This window comes from Rhinoraja longicauda, chromosome 8 (assembly GCF_053455715.1).
Source record: "Rhinoraja longicauda isolate Sanriku21f chromosome 8, sRhiLon1.1, whole genome shotgun sequence".
NCBI classification, from domain to species: Eukaryota; Metazoa; Chordata; class Chondrichthyes; order Rajiformes; family Arhynchobatidae; genus Rhinoraja; species Rhinoraja longicauda.
Genome location: NC_135960.1, coordinates 7,939,182 through 7,958,383, shown reverse-complemented (window position 1 = coordinate 7,958,383; position 19,202 = coordinate 7,939,182). Strand labels below are relative to the sequence as shown.

At 47.7% G+C, this 19,202-nt stretch overlaps 1 protein-coding gene across 1 annotated transcript in view; it reads left to right on the top strand.

Moving 5' to 3' along the window:
* LOC144595736 (contactin-associated protein-like 5) overlaps positions 1–19,202 on the top strand; it is a 970,382-nt gene that overhangs the window by 849,516 nt on the left and 101,664 nt on the right. The window contains 1 exon segment of the mRNA XM_078403311.1: positions 2,732–2,956. Coding sequence (XP_078259437.1) covers positions 2,732–2,956 — 225 coding nt within the window.

The window sequence follows — 19,202 nt, the reverse complement described above, 5'->3', positions numbered from 1 at the left end:
CAGAATAGATCATTGTTTGCCAGGGGAAGGTGACAACTGAACCGCCAGTGATTTATTCTTCCCCGCTATCTAACACAAGGGAAAACAAAAGTCTCTTGTTACACACACCAATAACATTTTCTCCTTCAGCTGTCAGGAAAGCATACTTGGAAATAACATTAGCGAAAATCACATCACGCCATACCTAGGTCTCATTTCTATTCGTCCGACCCTACAACAATATAACAGGATGGCATCACTATTACCCATTCTCTGTCGCTGTTAGAAGCAATGGTATCTACTTCCAGCACGTCTTGCAAAAGACCAAGGGTGGCGCTGCGGTAGATTTGCTGCTTTATAGCGCCAGAGACCCGTGTTCACTCCTGACTAAGGGTGCTTGTCTGTACGGAGTTTGTACGTTCTCCCCGTGACCAGCGCGGGTTTTTCGCCGGAAGATCTGGTTTCCTCCCACGTTCCAAAGACATACAGGTCCGCAGGCTAATTGGCTTGGTGAATAAATTGTAAATTGGCCCTAGTGTGTGTCAGATAGTGTTAGTGTGGTCGGCGCCAAAGATACTAGAGGAACAAGATGGACCACTCCGTTGAAATCGCCTATACTGAAGAGTAGTATGCAAAGGAGCCTAACATCCGCCATTTTAGTAAGCAAAACCCACCGTTCGCTCTGCCTCTCGCAGTGCAATCAGTGTTTTGGGGGAACAGTACGTGTGATGATACCATAAAAATGCAGAATATATCTCATCCATCAATTCACAGATTTTTGTTATTTTTCTTTTAAAATGTTTCTGCAAGTTTCTGCCTACTAAAATGGCGCCATGACATACTACCGTTTTTAGGTTCGAGTGGTCTATCTTGCTCCTCTAGTACCTTTGGTCGGCACGGACTTGGTGGGCCGAAGGTCCTGTTTCCGCATTGTATCTCCAGTCTAAAGTAAAGTCACAAGTCTAAATGATTGTAAAATCCAGCTTGGAAACAGGCCCTTCAGCCCACCGAGTCCACGCTGACACTAAGAAGGGTCTCGACCCGAAACGTCAGTCATTCCTTCCCTCCATTCTTGCTATTGAGGGCGTGCAGCGTAGGTTTACTAGGTTAATTCCCTGAATGGCGGGACTATCATATGTTGAAAGACTGGAGCGACTAGGCTTGGATACACTGGAATTTAGAAGGATGAGAGGAGATCTTATCGAAACGTATAAGATTATTAAGGGGTTGGACACGTTAGAGGCAGGAAACATGTTCCCAATATTGGGGGAGTCCAGAACAAGGGGCCACAGTTTAAGAATAAGGGGTAGGCCATTTAGAACTGAGATGAGGAAAAACTTTTTCAGTCAGAGAGTTGTGAATCTGTGGAATTCTCTGCCTCAGAAGGCAGTGGAGGCCAATTCTCTGAATGCATTCAAGAGAGAGCTAGATAGAGCTCTTAAGGATAGCGGAGTCAGGGGGTATGGGGAGAAGGCAGGAACGGGGTACTGATTGAGAATGATCAGCCATGATCACATTGAATGGCGGTGCTGGCTCGAAGGGCCGAATGGCCTCCTCCTGCATCTATTGTCTATTGTCCAGAGATGCTGCCTGTCCCGCTGAGTTACTCTGGCTAATTTTATGCTATCCCACTTTCACAAACACTAGTTGTGATTTACAGAGGCCTGTTAACTTACAAACCCGCAAGCCTCTCGGAATGTGGGAGGAAACCGGAGCTCCCGGAGGAAAGCCACGTGGTCACAGGGAGAACGGGCAAACTCCACACAGACAGCACCCGCGGTCAGGATTGAATTTGGAGGCGATGTGAGGCTGCAGCTGCACCAGTTTGCCATCTTAATGTGATAGATTGGTAGAGCAGAAGGAAGGAGAGGCTATTCAAGATAAATCTTCAACCTGAAACGTTAAATGTTTATTGCAGATGTGTACTGACCTGCTGACTATTTCCATTTTTTTCTGTTTTTATTTTATATTTCCAGCCTGGAAATAGGCCCTTCGGCCCAAATCATCCCTGCCGACTGATATGCCCTATCTAAGCTAGTCCCAGTTAGTCATAGAGTCAGAGAGTGATACAGTGTGGAAACAGGCCCTTCGGCCCAATTGGCCCACACCGGCCGACATGTCCCAGCTACAGTGGTCCCATTTGCCTGCGTTTGGTCCATATCCCTCCAAACCTGTTCTATCCATGTACCTGTCTAATTGTTTCTTAAACGATGGAATAGTCCCAGCCTCAACTACCTCCTCTGGCAGCTTGTTCCATACACCCTGTCTAATGTTGGAGAAGTCAATGTTCATACCGCTGGGCTGCAAGCTGCCCAGGCGAAATATGAGGTGCTGTTCCTCCAATTTTCTCCACCTATATCCTTCCTTTGTCCCGCCCCCCTGACATCAGTCTGAAAAAGGGTCTCGACCCGAAACGTCGCCAATTCCTTCTCTTCTGAGATGCTGCCTGACCTGCTGAGTTACTCCAGCATTTTGTGAATAAATACCTTCGACTGATACCAAGATAACATTGCATGAGGCTGCGGAGGCAAAATCCATGGATATTTTTTTAAAGGCAGAGATTATCAGATTCTTGATTATTAAATGTGTGTCTGGGTTTACGGGGTGAAGGCAGGAGAGCGGGGTTGAGAGGGAAAGATGGATGAGCCATGATTGAATGGCGGAGTAGATTAGAGTTGATGGGCCGAACGGCCTAATTCTGCTCCAAGAACCTGCGCTGCAGTAATACGGACACTGATCTCTTTCTTTACAGAGGTTTCTGCCTTCTTTGAGGTTGGGACATCCCTGATATACAACTTTCAGGAGTTTTATGGGATGGCCAGGAACTTAAGTGCACACTTATCTGCTATCTACATGGACAAAACCATATCGACGGAGAACACCGCTTTCAGTTTCCGAACAATCCAGGCTCCCACTGTCCTCCTCTATATTGACACCTATCACGATGAGTACTTGGCTGTGCTGTTACTGCAAAATGGTGAGTTAAATGTTAAATCAAACCTTGCACACAAAATGCATCCTCATAAAGCTCTCGTCAGGTTTTTACTGCTCTCCCAAGCACGACGATCAATGTCTCCTTGCTAAAATTGTTGGTCGAATGTTTTCTCGCCCAGATGGTCGAGCAAAAGAGGTTGCAATGATTATTCAACCGTCTTTCAAAACAGCTTCGCCAAACCCAAACTTAAGCACAGTTGCTTTCCAAGAGAGCGTTAGATTTAGTTCTTAGGGGTAAGGGAATCAAGGGATATAGGGAAAAAGCCGATTTTGGATGATCACCCATGATCGTATTGAATGGCGGTGCTGGCTCGTAGGGGCCGAATGGCCTACTCCTGCACCTATTTTCCATGTTTCTATGCTCAGATACATGTCCCTTGGTGATAGAACACAGAACATGGTGCAGCGGTAGAGTTGCAGCCGTCCAATGCCAGAGACCCGGTTTAGATCCCGACTACGGGCGCTTGTCTGTACGAAGTTTGTACGTTCTCCCCGTGACCTGCGCGGGTCTTCTCCAGGTGCTTTGGTTTCCTCCCACACTCCAAAGACGTGCAGGCTTGTAGGTTAATTGGCCTCGGTAAAACCTTTAAATTGTCCCTGTGCGTAGGATAGCGTCAGTGTGCGGGGATCGCCGGTCGGCGCGGTCTCGGTGGGCTGAAGGGCCTGTTTCCGCGCTGTATCTCCAAACTAAAAGAACAGTGCAGCACAGGAACAAGCCCTTCGGCCCACAATGTCCATTTGGCACACGTGACAATAATAAACCAATATCAATACCAATATCAAGCTACTAATAGGAAACTCCTGCATCTCCCTCACCGACAAACCAGGCGTAGAACATAGGAATGTTTCAGCATAGGAACAGGCCCTTCGGCCCACAATGTTTGCACCCAATAGATCAAAGTATATTTGTGCAAATGGCTATTGATTCATTATTAGACACAAAATGCTGGAGTAACTCAGTGGGCCAGGCAGCAGCATCCCTGGAGAACATGGCTCGGTGATGTTTCGGGTCGGGACCCTTCTTGAGACTCCCCCACGCTATTGAGTACTCCCGTCCACGATTTATTAACGATAGGCGAAGGTCACTTCATCCTAAAATCGATTGATTGCGGGTAAGTTTCCATACATTTTGCAGTCGATAGACAGAAAAAAAATAATCATATAATGGACACATCATTGAAATGTGTTTTAGCGTAGCTTAACTTTACTTGTGTACATCTTTCTTGCTATTCCTAAGTCCCACCGGATCAATGATTTTAAAACCATTGTTTTGTCAGCTGTGTCTCTCTGGTTAGGTATATCAAAAAATAAAAGTATTATCAACTTGTGAGGGAATCACTGAAGTGGATCATGGATTAAGGGCTTTGTCGTGTTTTTTCATATACAAACATTTTTTTGAGAGGAAAAACCTCATTGAACAGAAAAGAAAACAAATGTGAAGAACAGGTTTGGAGGAACGAAAGCTTCACAGTCTTTCCGCAAAGGACAATAGACAATAGACAATAGGTGCAGGAGGAGGCCCTTCGGCCCTTCGAGCCGGCACCGCCATTCAATGTGACCATGGCTGATCATTCTCAATCAGTACCCCGTTCCTGCCTTCTCCCCATACCCCCTGACTCCACTATCCTTAAGAGCTCTATCCAGCTCTCTCTTGAATGCATTCAGAGAATTGGCCTCCACTGCCTTCTGAGGCAGAGAATTCCACAGATTCACAACTCTCTGACTGAAAAAGTTTTTCCTCATCTCAGTTCTAAATGGCCTACCCCTTATTCTTAAACTGTGGCCCCTTGTTCTGGACTCCCCCAACATTGGGAACATGTTTCTTGCCTCTAACGTGTCCAACCCCTTAATAATCTTATACGTTTCGATAAGATCTCCTCTCATCCTTCTAAATTCCAGTGTATACAAGCCTAGTCGCTCCAGTCTTTCAACATATGACAGTCCCGCCATTCCAGGAATTAACCTAGTAAACCTACACTACACGCCCTCAATAGCAAGAATATCCTTCCTCAAATTTGGAGACCAAAACTGCACACGGTACTCTGGGTGTGGTCTCACTAGGGCCCTGTACAACTGCAGAAGGACCTCTTTGCTTCTATACTCAACTCCTCTTGTCATGAAGGCCAACATGCCATTAGCTTTCTTCACTGCCTGCTGTACCTGCATGCTTCGTTTCAGTGACTGATGCTCTAGGACACCCAGATCTCGTTGTACGTCCTCTGTTCCTAACTTGACACCATTCAGATAATACTCTGCCTTCCTATTCTTACCACCAAAGTGGATAACCTCACACGTTTGGAGGAACAAAAGCTTCACAGTCTTTCCGCAAAGGACATGCAAATAAACCTAGGTGAAGCGTAATGGGAAGAGTCGCAATCGAATGGACCAGACGGGCCGAATGGCCTGTTGCTGTTCTATGTAACTATCTCAGCTCGTCAACCGATCTGCTTTCAACTTTCCAAGTTAACGAAGCTTACCGGCTTCCCCTTCCAGTTTACCGATCTCCCAAAAATATATTCTCGTCTCAACAAAACAAGCTGCGGGCGGCATGGTGGCGCAGCGGTAGAGTTGCTGCCTCACAGCGCCAGAGACCCGGGTTCGATCCTGAATGCGGGTGCTGTCTGTACGGAGTTTGTACGTTCTCCCCGTGAATCTGGGGTGTGGGTTTTTCCCGAGAACTCTGGCTTCCACCCACACTTCGAAGACGTGCAGGTTTGTAAGTTAATTGGCTTTTGGAAAATTGTGAATTGTCCCTAGTGTGTGTAGGATAGTGTTAGTGTGCGGAGATCGCTGGTCGGCGCGGATTCAGTGGGCCGAAGGGCCTGTTTCCACACTGTATCTCTAAAGTTTGATCTCCCTCAGTGTGGAAGGAATGCTTGCTGACACATGAACTGTACTCTGCTCCACGCTCCTGTTTCTAATTTAAGATCTGCCTTAAGATGGTATCATTTCTCCACAGTTTTCTTTTGTCAATCACATTCAGAAACCCGCAGGCTTCTGTGAGATTCTCTTCGACATGTGTGCAATTAGATAGTCACAAATGTCAAGATAATATTGCAAGACACTGGCAAAGGTCATTGCCAACAAGAAGCAAGGTGAAAGGTGTCGAAGATTCTTGCTTGCATCGTGCAGTATTATCTTCATATCAGTGATCATCTATCGTCTATATAGTCAAGTCAAGTCAAGTCAATTTTATTTGTACAGCACATTTCAACGCAACCCATGTTGAGCTGTACATCAGTTCAGGTACTAAGAACGAACGTACAATGGCACACAAACATAACAGCACATACATAAACAGTTCACAGCGCCCCCTCAGAGGGCCTCAAACGCTAGGAAGTAGAAATAGGTTTTGAGCTTGGACTTAAAGGAGTGGATGGAGGGGGCAGTTCTAATGGGGAGAGGGATGCTGTTCCACAGTCTCGGAGCTGCAACCGCAAAAGCGCGGTCACCCCTGAGCTTAAGCCTAGACCGCGGGATCGTCAGTAGCCCCAAGTCGGCCGACCTGAGGGACCTGGAGATAGAGTGGTGGGTTAGAAGATTTTTGATATAAGGGGGGGCAAGCCTGTTTATGGCTTTGTATGTGAATAGGAGGAGCTTGAAGTTGATTCTGTACTGTACTGGGAGCCAGTGGAGAGAGGCCAGAATCGGGGTGATGTGGTCCCTTTTACGGGTACCCGTCAGGAGTCTCGCTGCGGCGTTTTGGACCAATAGCAGGCGGGACGGGGATGATTGGCTGATCCCAGTGTATAGGGAGTTGCAGTAGTCTAGGCGGGAGGAAATGAATGCGTGGATGATTTTTTCAATGTCGTCAAATTGGAGGAGTGGTTTGATTTTAGCTATGGTACGAAGCTGGAAGAAGCTGGCTTTTACCACAGCGTTGACTTGCTTGTCAAACTTTAATGCAGAGTCAAATATCACACCAAGGTTTTTGACATGCGGTTTGACTAGGGAGGATAGGTTTCCAAGGCTGCCTGTTATCGTTTTGATGGAGTCGGGGGAGGGGGGGGGGGGGGGGGGGGGGGGGAATAGGATGACCTCAGACTTGCTCTCGTTTAGTTGAAGGAAGTTCTGTGCCATCCAACATTTTATGACCTCAAGGCAGTGCATGAGGCTGATTAAATTTGACCGGTTGTTGGGTTTCAGGGGGAGATAAAGCTGTGTGTCATCCGCATGGCAGTGGAAAGAAATTCCGTGCCTTTGAATGATTTGGCCGAGGGGGAGCATGTACAGAGAGAAGAGAATGGGGCCTAGGGTGGAGCCTTGTGGAACCCCGCAGGAGAGGCTAGCTGGGGAAGAGGAAAAATTACCTATGTTGATGGAGAAACTCCTATTTTTGAGGTAGGAAACGAACCAGCTCAGGGCAGTGCCATCAACGCCAACCCCGTACCGGAGACGGTCAATAAGGATGGTGTGGTCCACTGTATCGAACGCTGCGCTGAGGTCGAGAAGGAGCAAGATTGCACAGTCGCTGGTGTCGATGGCGAGAAGCAGGTCGTTGTGTACCTTCAACAAGGCAGACTCTGTGCTGTGGTGGGCCCTGAAACCTGACTGGAAACTTTCCAGGATTTCTGAAGGAGTCAGAAGAAGGGTCCCGTCCTGAAACATTGCCTGTCTATTCTCTCCAGAAATGTTGCCTGACCCGTTGAATTACTCCAGCACGTTTTCATAGAGTTATAGAATCTTGCAGTGTGGAGGCAGGACCTTCGGCCCAATTTGCCCACAACAACCAACATGTCCCATCTACACTAGTCCCACCTGCCTGGGATGGCCCATATCCCTCAAACCTGTCCGATCCATGGACCTATCTGATTGTTCCTTAAATGTTGCAATTGTCCCTGCCTCGTCTACCTCCTCCGGCAGCACGTCCCATACACCCTTTGTGTGAAAAAGTTACCCCTCATATTCCTATTACATTTTTCCCCCTTCACCTTAAACCTATGTTCTATATTTCTCGATTCCCGTACCCTGGGCAAGAGACTTTGTGCATCTACCCAATCTATTCCTCTCTATGATTTAATGCACCTCTATAAGATAAGGTCATAAGGTCATTGGAGCACAATTAGGCTATTCGGCCCATCAAGTCTACTCCACCATTCAATCATGGCTGATCTATCTCTCCCTCCCAACCCCATTCCCCTGCCTTCTCCCCATAACCTCTGACACCCATACTAATCAAGAGTCTTTCAATCTCGACCTTAAAAGTATCCATTGGTGACATCCATAGCCTTCTGTGGCAAAGAATTCCTCAGATTCACCATCCTCTGACTAAAGAAATACCTCCTCATCTTCCCAAGGGAACATCCTTTAACCCTGAGGCTATGACCTCTGGTCCTAGACTCTCCCACTGGTGGAAACATCATCTCCACATGCACTCTATCCAAGCCTTTCACTATTTGGTGAGTTTCAATGAGGTCCGCCCTCATCCTTCTAAACTCTAGTGAGTACAGGCCCAGTGCCGTCAAATGCTCATCATTCGTTAACCTACTCATCCCTGGGATCATTCTCGTAAACCTCCTCTAGAACCTCTCCAGAGCCAGTACATCGTTCCTCAGACAGTGTGCCCTGAAGATACTGTGTTCTTCGTAAGAATCCAGCATCTGCAGTTCTTTGTGTCTACATCTATAGGGTTCTGTTGGGTTATTGCCATTTTATATATATATACTAGACCAAGTGGACCTGTTGGGCCCAAACCTCTCCTGCATTGCTGGAGAACCCACTCCTCCCCCTCCCCCTCCCCTCTGCCCCTCCTCCCCCTCCCCTCCCCTCCCCCCTCCCCCTCCCCCCTTCCCCTCCCTCCCCCACTCCATCCCCCTCAACCCCCCTAATCCTCCCTCCTCCCCTTCCCTCCCCCTCCCCCTCCCCCTCCCCCCTCCCCCCTCCCCCCTCCCCCCTCCCCCCTTCCCCTCCCTTCCCCACTCCATCCCCCTCAACCCCCCTAATCCTCCCTCCTCCCCCTCCCCTTCCCCTCCCTCCCATCCCCTCCCCCTTCCCCATCTAAACCCCACTCTATCCCCCTCAACCCCCCTTATCCTACCCCGTCCCTTCGAGCCTGCACCGCCATTCAATATGATCATGGCTGATCATCCAACTCAGTATCCCGTACCTGCCTTCTCTCCATACCCCCTGATCCCTTTAGCCACAAGAGCCACATCTAACTCCCTCTTAAATATAGCCAATGAACTGGCCTCAACTACCTTCTGTGGCAGAGAATTCCACAGATTCACCACTCTCTGTGTGAAAAAAAACGTTCTCATCTCGGTCCTAAAAGACTTCCCCCTTATCCTTAAACTGTGACCCCTTGTTCTGGACTTCCCCAACATCAGGAACAATCTTCCTGCATCTAGCCTGTCCAACCCCTTAAGAATTTTGTAAGTTTCTATAAGATCCCCCCTCAATCTTCTAAATTCCAGCGAATGTTCCAGATCCTGTTCCCACGCTGTATGACTCTATGACTCCTTGAATCTATGGTGCCTGCTTTCCTTCAGAGCAACTTAAGCGAAGATAGACACAAAAAGCTGGAGTAACTCAGCGGGTCAGGCAGCATCTCTGGAGAGAAGGAATGGGTGACGTTTCGGGACGAGACCCCTTCTTCAATCCGAGTTCAGATCAGACCGAATCCGAGCTGACCAGCGATCATTCCGTACACTAGCACTATCCCACACACTCGGGCCAATATACAATTTTACCGAAGGGTCTGAAGAAGGGTCTCGACCCAAAACGCCACCCATTTCTTTTCTCCAGAGATGCTGCCCGTCCCGCTGAGTTGCTCCAGCTTTTTGTGTCTAAACTTTGGTTTAAACTGAGCATCTGCTGTTCCTTCCCACGGATTCACCAGGAACACTTTGGACATCTAATTGCACTCCGGCTTCCCCGCTGCACTCCAGCTAATCGATGCGCTCACGTGGTTCAGTTACAATAAAATAATTCAGCTCCAACTTTCTGGCAGGCACTGTTCTTTGGGCTCAGTCGACGGGCCAAAGGATAAGCAAAAATAAAGAAACAGAAGAATCAAAGGGACATCGGCCTCTTTGAGTTCACAGATAGAAACGTACAATAGCTCCTTTATCGTGAGTTGTGCCTTGCTCCCTGCAGCTAAGCTATCAAATTATATTTCCCAATTGACAGTTATCACAATCCGAGCCACACGGAACTATCGAACACAAAAAAAACTCCCCAATTCTTTTCAAATACCACGTGTCATTTTCTTTCCCTATTATTTAACTTCAAGCACCTTCCTTATTATTTAACTTCAACGCTTATTCAATAGTCTTGCTTTTCTTCAGGCAACCACTGGTGGTGTTTGGCCAATTGTCACCAACAGCCCCATTGTGTGGCAAATATTTACGCTCAGTTAAGGGGCAGTCCGGTCACATCAAGGGCAAAATCAATACCAGCAAACAACGCGTTCACCAGGGGCAACGGGGCAATTCATCTCAAAGTTTCTCATGCTGTGAATCTTTCCTTACGCGTGCAACGTGGACATTTGGACTTTAGACTTCCGAGATACAACGTGGAAACAGGCCCTTCGGCCCACCGAGTCCGCGCCGACCAGCGCTCACCCCCACACACAACATAGAAACATGGACATAGAAACATAGAAAATAGGTGCAGGAGTAGGCCATTCGGCCCTTCGAGCCAGCACTGCCATACGACAAGATCACGGCTGATCATCCAAAATCAGTACCCCGTTCCTGATTTTTCCCCATATTCCTTGATTCCGTTAGCGCTAAGAGCTAAATCTAACTCTCTCTTGAAAATATCCAGTGAATTGGCCTCCACTGCCTCCGGTGGCAGAGAATTCCACAGATTCACAACTCTCTGGGTGAAAAAGTTTGTCCTCATCCCCGTTCTAAATGGCCTAACCCCTTATTCTTAAACAGTGAGCCCTGGTTCCGGACTCCCCCAAACATCGGGAACATTTTTTTTCCAGCCATTCATCAACACCATGCTTCACACTTGAGACAATTTACAAAAATAAATAAGTAAACAATATTTGCAATAACAAACATAAAACAAATTTGTAAGAGTAAACTTACTGAATAGTGAAATGACTGGGTAGAGGGAATGTGGAGAGGGCGTTCCCACTAGTGGGAGAGTAGGAGCTCAGAATAAAAAGACGTACCTTTAGAAAGCTGCTGAGGAGGAATATCTTCAGTCAGAGGGTGGCGAGTCTGTGGAATTCATTGCCACAGGCGGCTGTGGAGACCAAGTCTTTGGATATTTCTATCATCATCATATCATATCATATATATACAGCCGGAAACAGGCCTTCTCGGCCCACCAAGTCCGTGCCGCCCAGCGATCCCCGTACATTAACACTATCCTACACCCACTAGGGACAATTTTTACATTTACCCAGCCAATTAACCTACATACCTGTACGTCTTTGGAGTGTGGGAGGAAACCGAAGATTCAGAGAATTGGCCTCCACTGCCTTCTAAGGCGGAGATGGACAGGTTCTTAATTAATAAGGATGTCGGGTATAATGGGAAGAAGAGAGGAGAATGGGGTTGAGAGGGAGAGTCGTGTCAGCCATGATTGAATGGCGGAGTAGATGGCCTAATGGCCTAATTGTGCTCCATGACAATAGACAATAGACAATAGACAATAGACAATAGACAATAGACAATAGACAATAGACAATAGACAATAGACAATAGACAATAGACAATAGGTGCAGGAGGAGGCCATTCGGCCCTTCGAGCCAGCACCGCCATTCAATGTGATCATGGCTGATCATTCTCAATCAGTACCCCGTTCCTGCCTTCTCCCCATACCCCCTGACTCCGCTATCCTTACGAGCTCTATCTAGCTCTCTCTTGAATGCATTCAGAGAAATGGCCTCCACTGCCTTCTGAGGCAGAGAATTCCACAGATTCACAACTCTCTGACTGAAAACGTTTTCCCTAAGAGAAACATAGAAACATAGAAAATAGGTGCAGGAGTAGGCCATTCGGCCCTCCGAGCCTGCACCACCATTCAATATGATCATGGCTGATCATCCAGCTCAGTAACCTGTACCTGCCTTCTCTCCATACCCCCTGATCCCTTTAGCCACAAGGGCCATCTCAGTTCTAAATGGCCTACCCCTTATTCTTAAACTGTGGCCCCTTGTTCTGGACTCCCCCAACATTGGGAACATGTTTCCTGCCTCTAACGTGTCCAACCCCTTAATAACCTTATACGTTTCGATAAGATCTCCTCTCATCCTTCTAAATTCCAGTGTATACAAGCCTAGTCGCTCCAGTCTTTCAACATATGATAGTCCCACCATTCCGGGAATTAACCTAGTAAACCTATGCTGCACGTGTTCCTAAAAGAATTTAGGAACATATGAAAAAACAAAAGGAAAATGAAAACAAGAGACAAACTTGAGTGTTTTCTCTTAAAGTTTCCTCTGTGTATTTATAGTTTGGATCAGGAACACTCTCCCTCCCTCTCTCAAACCTCTTCCTTTAAGAAGTGTCATAAAAATGACTTCTGCAACCAATGACTTCTGTCATCTACAATTATATCAGCATCAAATTGGTGCTTGACATCACTCCTGTGAAGTACTTCAGGGCATTTGTGTTCTGTTCAAGATGCTCTCTGAGTGGAAGCTGCTGTTTTCGAAATGTCAATGACTGCATCTGAGATTTGAAGAGCTTTAAAATTGGATTGAGAGTGTTCCTTCAATATCCGATCACCATCACCTGCGGCGAAAAAAATAGCTGCAGTTTGCATGCCGACTCTTTGCATTTTCGGAGCGGCACGGTGGCGCAGCGGTGGAGCTTCTGCCTGCCTTACAGCGCCGGAGATCCCGGTTCGATCCTGGCTAGGGGCGCTGCCTGCACGGAGTTTGTACGTTCTCCCCGTGACCTGCGTGGGTTTTCTCCGGGTGCTCCGGTTTCCTCCCACACTCCAAAGACGCGCAGAGGGGGAGCTGCAAGGGAGAAAGTTGCAGAACTATCACCGGGGAGAGGAGGACAGCCTCAAGGTCGGCGTAACTTGAGGGGATTTCGCAGTGGAGCAGTGGAAACGTGTAGGATGGAAATGCTGGTTCATGCCGAAGATAGACGCAAAATGCTGGAGAAACTGGTGGCAGCATATGTGCAGCACGGTGGCGCAGCGGTAGAGTTGCTGCCTTACAGCGAACGCAGCGCCGGAGACCCGGGTTCCATCCCGACTACGGACGCTGTCTGTCCGGAGTTTGTACGTTCTCCCCGTGACCTGCGTGGGTTTTCTCTCCGACATCTTCGGTTTCCTCCCACACTCCAAAGACGTACAGATCTGTAGGTTAATTGGCTTAGGTAAATGTAAAATTTGTCCCTGGTGGGTATAGGATAGTGTTAATGTGCGGGGATCGCTGGTCGGCGCGGACCCGGTGGGCCGAAGGGCCTGTTTCCGCGCTGTATCTCTAAACTAAACTAAACGAAACAAAACATATTTTGACGGTGTGCATGGCCCAGGCATACCTTGGGACTAAAGCATAAAGCCTTCGCACTGCACCCTGAGAGTTGCAATCATTTTGGAGGCAGTAGCCACGTCAAAGTTCTACTTCCAGGCTGCACCGAAATGCTATAAATGGTCCGAAGCCGGGAAGCAGAAAACATAATCGGCACAAGGACGACCCTTCAAGGTGAATGTTGCCTCCTTTCCCCAGACGGTTCTATTCCAGGGAGGGGGTTCTGCCACGAGGACTGTTCGCCCCAGAGCTGATCGTGATGGAGGAGCGATCCAGGGAATTGGTGCAGAGGTTGCAGTCCCAGGGAAAGATATTAAAAGGACTTTCGAATGACATGAACGATTCTCATCTTGTTGGCTCACCGAGCTGCAGGAAGCTCGGCCCTCGATTCCCCGTAGAGGCACGGGGCCGACCCAAATTCCAGGTGGAGGAGGGAGCAAGGACTAGCGCAAACCCATGAAGTAAACTCGTTGGATTATAAAAGAAGGAAATGCAGAGATGGTTGGAAGAACGTTGCTTTGAAGGTGCTTTCAAAACCCCACAGGGATCACACTGACTACTGAAATATCAGCCAGTACCACAAAGTTGGGAGAAAAGAACACTTTAGTTGTAAGAATGCAGATATTGTGCAATTAATAGTCATTGTCAGTGACTTTGAACTCTCCGGGATAAACACGAATGTCCTTGTGGAAACGGACCAGCAGCTGAGGCTTTATGAGGCACTGTTGGTATAAGACCCCATTTGCTTGAGTTCGATTAGTTTGGTTTAGTTTATTGTCCCGTGTACCGAGGTACAGTGGACAGCTTTTGTTCCATGCTGTCCAATCTTAGGCCCCCCCCCCGGTCATGGCTGACCATGGGTGATGCACCCTAGTTGTCGGCTGCTTGCTCCACACCTCGGCTAGAGCAGCTGAAGAGACCAATACAGGAGTTGACAGTCTCTGTCGCAAAGGTCTGCTGTCCAGTCAGTAGAAAGGCAATGCGTGATTACAATCGAGCGCCATTTACAGTCTGTAGATACATGATAAGGGAATAACGTTTGGTGCAAGGTTAAGCCAGCAAAGTCCGCTCAAGGACATCAAGGATAGTCCTAATGAGGTAAGATAGTCGTTTAGGTCTGCGCTCTGTTTGTGGCGGCATGGTTCAGTTGCCTGACAACGGCAGGTTGTTGTCACGTGGAGTATTGTGAGCAGGTTTGGGCCCCCCATATCTGAGGAGGGGATGTGCTTGCACTGGGGAGGGGCCAGAGAAGGTTTACGAGAATGATCCCAGGGATGATTGGGTTAACATTGGATGAGCTTTTGACGCCACTGACCCTGTGCTCGTTGGATTTGAGAAGGATGAGGGGGGACCTCATTGAAACTTACCCAATAGTGAAAGGCCTGGATCGAATGGATGTGGAGGGGATGATTCCACTAGTGGGAGAGTCTAGGACCAGAGGGCATAGCCTCAGAATTAAAAGGAAATAGAAGCATAGAAACATAGAAAATAGGTGCAGAAATAGGCCATTCGGCCCTTCGACCCAGCACCGCCATTCAATATAATTGCCACAATACAATCATTGCCACAACTATAAATCACCCTTGGCCACTATTAGTGGACAGAGAGGAACAAAGAACGTGAGATAGACAATAGACAATAGAAAATAGACAATAGGTGTAGGAGTAGGTAATTCGGCTGTTCGAGCCAGCACCGCCATTCAATGTGATCATGGCTGATCATCCACAATCAGTACCCCGTTCCTGCCCTCTCCCCACACCACCGTGACCTGCGTGGGTTTTCTCCAAGATCTTCGGTTTCCTCCCACACTCCAAAGACGTACAGGTATGTAGGTTAATTGGCTTGGTAAATGTAAAAATTGTCCGTAGTGGGTATAGGATAGTGTTAATGTGCGGGGATCGCTGGGCGGCGCAGACCCGGTGGGCCGAAGGGCCTGTTTCTGCGCTGTATCTCTAAACAAAAACGAAAAAAAACACCCACGCAGGTCACGGGGAGAACGTACAAACTCCGTACAGACAGCACCCGTAGTCAGGATCGAACCCGGGCGCTGTAAGGCAGCAACTCTACCACCGTGCCACCCCACCGAATATGTGAAATGAATAGCTCTCATGTTTTTTTGTTGCTGCATGAAGATCTTGGAAGCTGTCACACATTGGCAGAGTTTCAGCACTGTCATTAATTTAAGCATCTTTTGGGGAGATAACCACACTGACAATTGCGCATCTGTTTGCAGCCAACTTCACAGTTTTTGGAGGGTGGCTTTTGTTTTAAGTAGCTTTGCACAACATTACGCTGGAGTGTCAGAAAAGATTAAATACCATCTCGAGGCAAAAATATTTTGTTTGCTGTGGGGTACATTGTTATGAACTACGAAAGATGCTGCAGAATAGTAAATAATTTATTTGTATCCTCTGGCAATCTGCATTCGTGCAGGTTTTGTACTGTCAGGTTTTTGTTTTTCTGAACGTAGTTTTTTTTTGTAGTTTCGTTTAGAGATACAGCCCGAAAGCAGGCACTTCGTCCCACCGAATCCGCGCCGACAAGGGATCCACGCACACTAACATCATCCTACACACACTAGGGTCAATTGACAATTTTTACCAAGCCAATTAACAAACCTGTACGTCTGTGGAGTGTGGGAGGAAACCGGGGCTCCTGGAGAAAACCCACACAGGTCGGCGGGAGAACGTGCAAACTCCGTACCCGAGGATTGAACCGAGTCTTTGTCATTTTCACACCCACCCCTTCCATATCTCTAGTTTTCCTCTCCCCTGACGCTCAGTCTGAAGAAGGGTCATGACCTGAAACGCCACCCATTCCTTTAATCCAGAGATGCTACCTGTCCCGCTGAGTTACTCCGCCATTTTGTGTCTATCTTCGGTTGATTAGGTTTCTTGAATATGTGTAGGAAGGAACAGCAGATGCTGGTTTACACCGAAGGTAGACACAAAATGCTGGAGCAACCCAGCGGGACGGGCAGCATCTCTGGGTAGAAGCAGGAATGAATGATGTTTTGGGTCGAGACCCTTCTTCAGACCATTCTTCTGAAGAGTTTGGAGGCCAGATTATTTAAGTTTTATGTGTGGGAAGGAACTGCAGATGTTGGTTTAAATCGAAGGTTGATACGAAATGCCGGAGTAACTCAGCGGGACGGGCAGCATCTCTGGAGAGAAGGAATGGGTGACGTTTTGGGTCGAGACCCTTCTTCAGACTGAGAGTCAGGGGAGAAGGAAACTTAGAGATATGGAAGGGTAGGTGTGGAAACGGCAAGGACTCGGGTTTGACCCTGACTACAGGTGCTGTCCGTAGGGAGACCTGAAACGTCACGCATTCCTTCTCTCCAGAGATGCTGCCTGACCCGCTGAGTTATTAAAGTTCCACCATATCTCTTGCAGTCAGTTATTAAAGTTTTACCATATCTCTTGCACTCAGTCTCCCCAGTTCCTGATGGCAATGCTACTGATTTCACATCCAGCAAAATTAACTGTTTTTAACGATACGGTTAAAACTAAATCTCATGCCATTTACTATTTCTGCTTTTGAAAAAATCAATCGCTTTACTGTTAATTAAGAAATGGCATGGAAGCTTCTTCTCTGAATAAATTGGGATTGTAGGTGACTTTAAAAAAAAAAAGAGTGCATACAATTTCAAAGTAATTATGGAGAAAGTGTTTTGCATTACCGAATCAATATTTAATGGCTGCAGTTAGATTACTGTTGTAATGACTTAGTTCACCTGAGACCTGCTCATAAAGCCTTTGTGATATGGCACATCCTTGAAGTTAATCTAAAATTCACTACTCTTCATAAAACGATGTTCGTTCGCTGCATCATTTCGGACGGCTGGGAAAGGGTTCTCTACCCCAGAGGCAGAGGTATTGACTATATTTTGAGGCAAAGGCTGAGAAACATTTCATCGATAAGAGGATCGAAGGGTTTGGAAAGAGAGCGAAAAGGTGTCGTTGAGGTCAAGAACTGCAACGATTGTGAGTTTTCAAGAGAGAGTTAGATTTAGCTCTGAGGGCTCACAATAGACAATAGACAATAGGTGCAGGAGTAGGCCATTCGGCCCTTCGAGCCAGCGCCGCCATTCAATGTGATCATGGCTGATCATGCACAATCAGTACCCCGTTCCTGCCTTCTCCCCATACCCCCCTGACTCCGCTATCCTTAAGAGCTCTATCTAGCTCTCTCTTGAATGCATTCAGAGAATTGGCCTCCACTGCCTTCTGAGGCAGAGAATTCCACAGATTTATCTGAGTGAAAACGTTTTTCCTCATCTCCGCTCTAAATGGCCTAGCCCTTATTCTTAAACTGTGGCCCCTGGTTCTTGACCCCCCCATAACGGAATCAAGGGGTATGGGGAGAAAGCAGGAACGGGGTACTGGTTTGGATGATCAGCCATGATCATGTTGAATGGCGGTGCATGCTCGAAGGCCGAATGACCTACTCCTGCACCTATTTTCCTATGTTTCTATGACTGTGATATTGAATAGCCAAGCAACACTGTTTCTTATGTCCTCATGTACATTAAGCAACATGGGTAAAAATAGGTTCATTCGGCCCATCAAGTCTACTCCGCCATTCAATCATGGCTGATCTATCTTTCTCTTTCCCTCACAACCCCATTCTCCTGACTTCTCCCCATAATCCCTGACACCGCTACTAATCTGTCAATCTGCCTTAAAAATATCCATTCGCTTGGCCTCCACAGCCTTCTGTGGCAATGCATTCCACAGATTCACCGCCCTCTGACTGAAGAAATTCCTCTTCGTCTCCCTTCTAAACGTACATCCTTTTATTCTGAGGCTATGGCCTCTGGTCCTATATTCCGTCACTTCTTCAACGACCTTCAATGGTGGAGTGGGCGACGTTTTGGGTCGAGACCCTTCTTCAGACTGATGTCAGGGGGGCGGGACAAAGGAAGGATATAGGTGGAGACAGGAGACAGTGGGAGATCTGGGAAGGGGGAGGGGGAAGAGAGGGACAGAGGAACTATGTAAGTTGGAGAAGTCAATGTTCATACTGCTGGGCTGCAAGCTGCCCAGGCGAAATATGAGGTGCTGTTCCTCCAATTTCCGGTGGGCCTCACTATGGCACTGGAGGGAGGCCCCACGACAGAAAGGTCAGACTGGGAGTGGGAGGGGGAGTTGAAGTGCTCAGCCACCGGGAGATCAGATTGGTTAATGCGGACTGAGCGCAGGTGTTGAGCGAAGCGATCGCCGAGCCTGCGCTTGGTTTCGCCGATGTAAATAAGTTGACATCTGGAGCAGATTTATTCTCTGCCCATTCCTTCTCTCCTGAGATGCTGCCTGACCTGCTGAGTTACTCCAGCATTTTGTGAATAAATACCTTCTATTTGTACCAGCATCTGCAGTTATTTTCTTTACACCTCAATGGTGGAGTTGCTGCCTTACAGCGCCAGAGACCCGGGTTCGATCCTGACTACGGGTCGTAGAGTGATACAGTGTGGAAGCCAGGGCCCCTCGGCCCAACTTGCCCACACCGGCCAACATGCCCCAGCTACACTAGTCCCACCTGCCCGTTTTTGGTCTATCAGTCTGTGTGGAGTTTGTCTGGGTGCTGTCTATATGGGGTTTGTACCTGTCCTTCCCAAGACAGCGTGGGTTTTCTCCGGGGTGCTCCGGTTTCCTCCCACGCTCCACACGCACGGTGTGATTGCAGGTGGAACTCTGTTCTCTTTTTTCGCTTTACATATTTGTCTCCACTAATTACCTTTCCCATCCACTTTTCCACAACTATCTCGTTGATTGGCCACGAG